Here is an 8,984-nt window from a genome sequence, read left to right on the forward strand (position 1 = left end):
TTCATTACCCGAATACCAAAGCGCTAATGGAGAAGATTTTGCTGTGCGCAACTTGTGAGAAGCCCATGCGTCTGCCCAAAATTCTAACTTTCGGTTAATCTCTTCCAAGTATACGTAATGAAGAGCTTGCAAATGAGTCTCGTTGAAGCTATCCAATACTCCATTATCTTCCAAAAAATAGAATAAATTGTAAAAGTAGCTGAGAACACCTTCAAAAACGTCTCGCCAGAGCCTCTCAATACGTTGATTGTGAGTACTTTTGCCAGTTATCATTCCACTTTCCCCTTTCATAGACAGCATGTAGTCTGCAACAGCAACGTTTTCGAGGCCTTTGTCGGACCGTACACGGCTGGGAATGCCATATTTTGCTACACCGGACATGAAATAGTGTAAAACTGTTCTTGATGTATTGTTATCGGAACATTTCAGAAACATAACCATCCTGCTATAGCCGTCGATGCCACCTATGATGACAAACCTCCACCGAACAAGTTTATGGTTTGTGTCGATATGCCACAATTCATTAGGACAAGATACATTGTAGATTCGCCTATGAAGTCTCCCCTTTGTTCGTTCTTTAACGCCATTCGGATCTATACGATGAATGCTATCTCTCAATCTCCATCTTTCTACATTTATGTTTTTTAACAATAACATCTGCCTTAGAAGTTTTTCACCACATAATGGATGATCATTGGTTATCCTGTTCAGTTCAAAGTCAAGTTCGTCATCACTTATATCCGAGAAATTCATCTTGCTCAACCCATATCTTGCCATTCTCCGATATAATGTACGCTCTGATACAGATAACAGTTTAGAAATGTCGGATATCTTGAACCCGATTTGAAGAAGACTTTCTAGAATTGATTTTGGAATGTTGTATTCTGGGGCTCCACATGTACAGTCAACAGAATTTCTCTTTAGTGACTTACAACCATATTTTGAACATTCTAGCCTGAGCTTCATCATGTCTGCTCTATTTGATATTCCAATACTCTCTAGTTCATATGCTGACAAAACGCTCACAATATCTGGTGTAATTTTCTCTTTCTGAAACTCGGGAATAACAGTCTGTAAGCCAAGTTTTGTCAAAACCTTTTCCATGTCAGTGCGGACCGCCATTTTGTTCCAAGAAATTTTGCATCTAACTACAACGATAACAAAACATTCACTCGCCCATTCCATGTAATAAAGCAAGCACTTCATATAATGAAATAATCACTTCATATAATGAAATGATCACTTCATATAATGAAACGATCACTTCATATAATGAAACCATCACTTCATATAATGAAACCATCACGTCATATAATGAAATGATCACTTCATATAATGAAACCATCACTTCATATAATGAAACCATCACGTCATATAATGAATTGATCACTTCATATAATGAAACCATCACTTCATATAATGAAACGATCACTTCATATAATGAAATGATCACTTCATATAATGAAACCATCACTTCATATAATGAAACCATCACTTCATATAATGAAACGATCACTTCATATAATGAAATGATCACTTCATATAATGAAACCATCACTTCATATAATGAAATAATCACTTCATATAATGAAACGATCACTTCATATAATGAAACCATCACTTCATATAATGAAACCATCACGTCATATAATGAAATGATCACTTCATATAATGAAACCATCACTTCATATAATGAAACCATCACGTCATATAATGAATTGATCACTTCATATAATGAAACCATCACTTCATATAATGAAACCATCACTTCATATAATGAAATGATCACTTCATATAATGAAACAATCACTTCATATAATGAAGCGAATACATCATATAATACAAGTTACCACATAAGGCAGCTATGGCGTTCCATATTAGTGCCCTACGCGGCTATTGCCGGCCTCTAACCACGTGACCATACCTGTACGACCGCTCGCGCGGTAAATGCAATAGTGCCGCACGAGACAAATTATTCCCGCTTCTACTGCGAACCGCGGGAATATTTGAATATCCACAGTGTATTTATGGACACGTTTTCCCGACCGTTTAAGAATAACTGCTGAACAACAGGTATTAATATTAACCGATTATTGCGAGCTTCGTGCTTAATATTTTAACTTATCTTGAAATGAATAAACTTACTTGCAATATTATTGTTGAATCAGTCGCATTTATGTGTAACAGTGCTGATTTATAATCCATAGTCGTATTGATGTATGCCAATCCTGATTTATGATATATGGTAGGTATTATACAGATAAAGGCGACAGTTATTCCCACACAGATTATCACTGTCAGTAATATGCCGCTTTCACACGGAGGCCTCTTCCCCGCTATATGTGACACGCCCACCTCTACACAACAATGCTTTTCTGTATATTCATCAAGTAAGGATCTATTCTCCCTGGCAATAGTTTTCTCATTGTCTACCTCGTCATTCTTCAGAGAATCAGTGACATCATCACACATCTCATCATTCTCCCAAGCCATGTTTAATGCACACTAATCACAGAAGTTTAATTTAATTTTGATGCAATGCTAAGATATGTGGTTTTCCGTCAGTTACATGCGGGCTATTTTTATACATCCGGTTATTATTGAACAATAGCCCACCCGCTATGATAGTGTCTGTAGTACTGAGGAGGAGCAGATAGATTAAAGAATACAGATAGATGTTCGAGCATCCATTAACATGTTTACACTTAGATCATTTTAGAATTGGGAGATATGTTATAGTCTAGCTGAGATTTCAGGTGTAGATATTATTACCAAGTTTTGTTTAATTAAGATACACCAATGATGGAAATTTTCGTTTTAAATATAGTAAGGCGGCATGATCCAATCGAACAAAGCTTAAACGAAATGAAAATATTTTGACAAGCTGCTTAGTTGTGATATACATTGTACACTGTATATATTTGGCTTAATACTGCGTCATTTTTAATTGGGATGCTTAATGTTTAAAAGGATTATTTTGCAGTCCACGCCCAGAACTAGCATCAATCATTAATTGTTTAAAGAGACAACAGAGAATATCCACATAATAGTGAAGATGTAAGTCTAACTAAAATAGATTAAACGAGGGCAAATACAAACAAAAATACATAATGGAGACCATTGAAAATTGACAAGGAAAATAAGATCAGGTGTTCCGAAAAAGTATCCGTCTTCTGCTTTGTCGACGATATCCGCCAAATAAATGTAGGTCAAATCTGAGTTTATTGATCACTAACTACACTTAAAAGGGGACAAGTATGCAAGTTGAAGTTTGAATAATAAATATGTCCACTTAGTCGTGTAATATTTAAGATACTAGATGCTTAAGCATATAGATAGGAGGAAGTAGTAATGGCATTTATTACATTTTTACCAGTGAAATATCAAAAAATATTCATTCTATAAAAGTGATTTTTAAAATATCATATTTTCACTAGTGAAAAATATCACTTTTGCTGATTTGACCAATCAAATTAATGATTAGAAAATACCAAAATAATTGACCAATCAGAAAGCCCAACATATATGTCAGCACCTGGACAGGGGGAACTACTTTTTTTGTTTAAAAACGTATGCAAACTTTCGCTGTTGGCCTAGTTAGCATACGGGGTAGGTTTTTCGTTGATAAAAAATGTAATAAACAGAATATCTAACAGTGTCTTCAGTAATACCAAATATATTTCACGAGTGAGGCTAATATTTTGATATTTTTCACGAGTGCTGCGCTGAAAAATATCAAAATATTAGCCCCACTCGTGAAATATATTTGGTTGAATTGAATTTTACATGGAATGAAGGTCGAAACATTTCAAATCAATAACATAACTAAATCTGACAACAAAGTATAACTGATCAAAGATTATTAACACGAATTCCTAACCCACGGGTGGGAAGTCGTGCCTAATCCCTGTGACTTTACCTAAATATCTCGATGAAACACATGCACTCACCTTGTCTGTCAGTACAATTAATATACAACCAGAGTGCCTGTGGCAAGAGTATCAAATAACTATCCAGCTATCACTTATTACGTAACTTACAATATTCGTGGTGTGTAAATACTAGCGGTTTTCAATGTTGATAAAGAAGCACGAAGGCCAGTCGAATTTACTTTAAATACTAGACTATTGCTTGTTATTATGAGGATATCAAAGACGTTTGTACCACTAAACTGTCTTAGTAGATTAATAATCCAAAAACAGTTAATATTTTATAATATCATAAAAAGTCGGGCGTCAACTTGGCCAATGAATTTGTATCCTTGATGGTAAAACACATAATAATCAACAGTGTTTGTCATTATACTTTTTTATTTCTGATATAGGAACCGTTTTGGAGTATACAAAATCTCAATAACGACATGAAATCTTGCTGGCAATGTTTCAGCATAAATGCAATGTACATAAGGCAATAAAAACAGGGGTTCATTTCTATCTATATACAGACACACGACACCTCAGTGTATGTAATAGTATATGTAGTGTAGAGGCACTTTTACCTACGATTTCATTATTACAAATTATCACATTACCTCCATCTATTTTCTACATTATTACAATCTTCGCTCGATGCACTTTCTCATTCCTTCAATTCACATCATTTTACTTTATCTATTACTCGCACTTTACATTCCTTCAATTTAAATCGTTATTATCTATTACTCTCACATTACATTCCTTTAATTTACATCGTTATTATCTATTACTCGCACTTTACATTCCTTCAATTTACATCGTTATTATCTATTACTGGCACTTTACATTCCTTCAATTTACATCGTTATTATCTATTACTCTCACATTGCATTCCTTTAATTCACATCATTTTTATTTATCAATTATTCGTTCATTACATTCCTTCAATTCACATCATTATTATATATTACTCTCACATTCCACTTATTAACCATGACGAGTTCATTACACCACTGATATCTAAATACTCCGAAAGGAAAAATATTGTTTTTAAATAGACAATAAACAACAACAACAAAGGTGAATATCACCTTTAAAAATGGCTTTGGTAACAAAGAATTGATAATACTGCTTCATCTTTACTTGAGCAAGAGGTGGGATTATTGGTTTATGATGCAGAAGTGAAAATATTATATTACGAGCCATGTGTGAGGCGAGATATTGGTTTATAGGACAGAAGTGAGGTGACAATATTTGTTTATGAGCCATAAGTGAGGTGAGGATATTGGTTTATTAGCCATAAGTGAGGTTACGATATTGGTTTATGAGCCAGAAGTGAGGTGACAATATTGGTTTATGAGACGGGGTGAGGTGACAATATTGGTTTATGAGACGGGGTGAGGTGACAATATTGGTTTATGAGACGGGGTGAGGTGACAATATTGGTTTATGAGACGGGGTAAGGTGACAATATTGGTTCATGAGACGGGGTGAGGTGACAATATTGGTTTATGAGACGGGGTGAGGTGACAATATTGGTTTATGAGACGGGGTGAGGTGACAATATTGGTTATGAGACGGGGTAAGGTGACAATATTGGTTTATGAGACGGGGTGAGGTGACAATATTGGTTTATGAGACGGGGTGAGGTGACAATATTGGTTTATGAGACGGGGTGAGGTGACAATATTGGTTTATGAGACGGGGTGAGGTGACAATATTGGTTTATGAGACGGGGTGAGGTGACAATATTGGTTTATGAGACGGGGTGAGGTGACAATATTGGTTTATGAGACGGGGTGAGGTGACAATATTGGTTTATGAGACGGGGTGAGGTGACAATATTGGTTTATGAGACGGGGTAAGGTGACAATATTGGTTTATGAGACGGGGTAAGGTGACAATATTGGTTTATGAGACGGGGTGAGGTGACAATATTGGTTTATGAGACGGAGTAAGATGACAATATTGGTTTATGAGACAGAGGTGAGGTGACAATATTGGTTTATGAGACGGGGTGAGGTGACAATATTGGTTTATGAGACGGGGTGAGGTGACAATATTGGTTTATGAGACGGAGTAAGATGACAATATTGGTTTATGAGACAGAGGTGAGGTGACAATATTGGTTTATGAGACGGGGTGAGGTGACAATATTGGTTTATGAGACGGGGTGAGGTGACAATATTGGTTTATGAGACGGGGTGACGTGAGGACATTGTGTCTGAGTTAGAAGTGAGGATATTGGTTTAACATGTAAAAACCGTGTCACTGTAAATGCACATCGCTGTAAATGCATAAAGTAAACGGGGACACTCGATGCCCAAAAGCTGGAAACAAAAAACAATATGCACTCCAAGGAACTTAAAGAATTAAATAATAATATATCAATAATTGTGCCAAATACTAAATTTTCGATTTCCAATGCATTGCGGATCAGAAGATATTTGAATAACAATGAAGTGAGGACTGGATTCGAACTGCGCCCGACATTGGAATTGCTATACCCGTGCCAATTAGATGTAATACAATCTGTACCATCGATTTTACTTTAAAGGTGTTTTGAATCGCGCTTTAACATTTAGACCTACTGTGTGTCGTTTACTATCGGCTGCTTGAAACGACAATGGTCTTCACATGAACTCAATCATGTAATGTTTTGGTTCTGAAGTTTTGTTACACTTAAATGCGTGTCGGTCTGTTTGATACACTCCCGATGGTCTGTATAAATCAAAAGTCCTTGACCTCGTTGCATCTTTACTTGAGCGTATATCCGACCGTAAACCATCCATTTTTTCCAAGGACGTCTGGAAAAAATCATGTGATGTTTTGGTTCTGAAGTTTTGTTACACTTAAATGCGTGCCGGTCTGTTTGATACACTCCCGATGGTCTGTATCAATCAAAAGTCCTTGACCTCGTTGCATCTTTACTTGAGCATTTATCCGACCGTAAACCATCCATTTTTTCCCAGGACGTCTGGAGAAGGTCTCACTGAAAACCTTGCCAACCTTGGAGAGGTCGGCCGCTTTCACTATTCTCAGGTGGATTTTCCCTTCTGGTGGACTGTGTGGTCTGCAATAACCTTCATCGTATACAACCAATAGATTAACGTTGTACCTGCCAGAGCGTCTGAACACTAGAGTAGATGATGACGTCCCACTGTATGATGTAATGTAAGAGTTTATCACATTGAAGCGAATGGCTTCCATTTGAGGCTGATGAGGGAAGGTTTCGGCTGGTTCTCTTGTACTGCTTCTCTGCAAGATATATAAATCTCAACATTACAAGTCACATTTTAATCAACCATAGAGGACATTACAATGCATGTCCCCTACCAGTCCCAGCTAAAGTGTGATAGCATTTTTATACAATAAGTATACCTGGTAAATTGGTAATGTCTCCACACTATACAGTTATTGCCTTTTGTGGATGTGTACACGAGACTATACGGTTAGTCTCATGTACACCGAACACAGAAGGCAATAACAGTGTTGTAATATGGCCAACTAAAACAATTAAATAGAAAAAAATCAAGGCTCCTGTCCAGATCATGTTGACTAAAGTTGACTTTTGGCACTTAAGTATAGCCGGAATAGTTTTGTTGCACCTGAAGTATATTTCCGGGTGTTCAACAAGTGTTTTTTCCTCAAAAGATCTTGTAATTCCTCTTCGTTTATTGTAAAGAAACGTGTTGGAGTATATCGTCTGCCATATTGTAAACAAAGTGATGCCGAACAATAATTGTTTGTTTCCAGCATTCTGATTAGCTGTTGGAGGCAAAAAATGCCTTGGGAATTTCCCAGCTGAGCTATTTTTAGCACAAACAGGTGTACTCACTCAAAGGTCCTTGTGAGGAAAGCAGTGAATTGACCAATGAATATTAAGGAAACAATCCAGTCATATTACAATACATATAGTAGGATACCTGACATTTGTATATATGTATAGATCAATGGAAGCGAGTAATTGAGTGGCCTGGGGTGTGGCCTGTTAAATATACGTTCTATTGTGTGATCGTAACCCCTGGAGTACCGAGGTCTTTCACGGTCTCTCGTTTAATTCATGGCAAAGTTAATAATGATATGACCAATAAGCTAGAGAAATAACATGGTATCAAATTGTTAAACACTATCACGAATACAGTAATAACACCCTAATCTTTAAAAAAAAATGTACCTGCACCGTTAAAGATGAATTAGTCGTTTCCTGGTATACTGCAGGTGTATCCTCTTGTTTGTTTGTAGAAAGGTAGAGAATTAGTAGTATGATTACTAATATTAATACCACAGCTAGTAATATAAGACAAGCCTTTGGGTATTTTCTCAGATATACTCCTACACAACATTCATCTCCAACAGCACATCTGTGTTCGCCTGGTATATAGCCTTCCTCATCAGTTTTACAGAAATGATTGTATTTCCTAGGGGAATTCTTGCTCGACATGGTATACTGATATATTCCGCTTTTCTGCTCTGATTGAAATGGCCGTATGTAATATCAATTTGATTATATATACTAGTAATGTTGTATTTATTTTTATCACAGATTTTCCACAAACGATAGATCGATTACATATCAGCTATTTCTGTACGGTGTTACAGTAAACACGTCAACACTACACACAGATCCTTATAACCCATGTTATATCGATACCATTACGAACGTATTATATTTTAGATAATAACATTTTTACAAAACGTTAAATGTTTCCGTATTTGGATGCTACTATAGTCATGATAAAAATAGACCTAAATGGGATTTCCATTAATCTATATTTGATATCTAGGATACTAGCATATGGTGTATTATTTTAAGCGATGATCTAATATTTCACCCTTAAACAACAAACGCTTAGTATATCAAGTGATACAATCCAATTTTAGATAATAAAAAAGTAGGTCCATCAAAATGCCTAACATTTATAAGGGCATTCGATACTATAAACATTGCCTCTGGAAACCAATTTTGAATCAACTTGCCCCTCCTCCTTCATTAGCCTGAGGGATTGAACCCATTAGGAGAAATATAGCAAATTAGGGGAAATATTGCATTTTTTTATCCGTCTTCTT

General features: G+C 36.1%; 1 protein-coding gene across 2 annotated transcripts; it reads right to left on the reverse strand.

Moving 5' to 3' along the window:
* Window positions 1-6,700: 6,700 nt before the first annotated feature.
* On the reverse strand, window positions 6,701-8,438 carry LOC117342792. 2 transcript variants are annotated; one of them, XM_033905054.1, is made up of 2 exons: window positions 8,098-8,438; window positions 6,701-7,172 (listed from the first exon to the last, which is right to left on the reverse strand). In XM_033905054.1, exons 1-2 carry the CDS (start codon window positions 8,356-8,358, stop codon window positions 6,732-6,734), a joined length of 702 nt encoding a protein of 233 aa, XP_033760945.1. In that variant the 5' UTR covers window positions 8,359-8,438; the 3' UTR covers window positions 6,701-6,731. The 2 variants fall into 2 exon arrangements, with proteins under 2 accessions (XP_033760945.1, XP_033760944.1); XM_033905053.1 differs by having other exon boundaries at window positions 8,092-8,429.
* Window positions 8,439-8,984: the final 546 nt, after the last annotated feature.

This window comes from Pecten maximus, chromosome 14 (genome assembly GCF_902652985.1).
Source record: "Pecten maximus chromosome 14, xPecMax1.1, whole genome shotgun sequence".
NCBI lineage: Eukaryota > Metazoa > Mollusca > Bivalvia > Pectinida > Pectinidae > Pecten > Pecten maximus.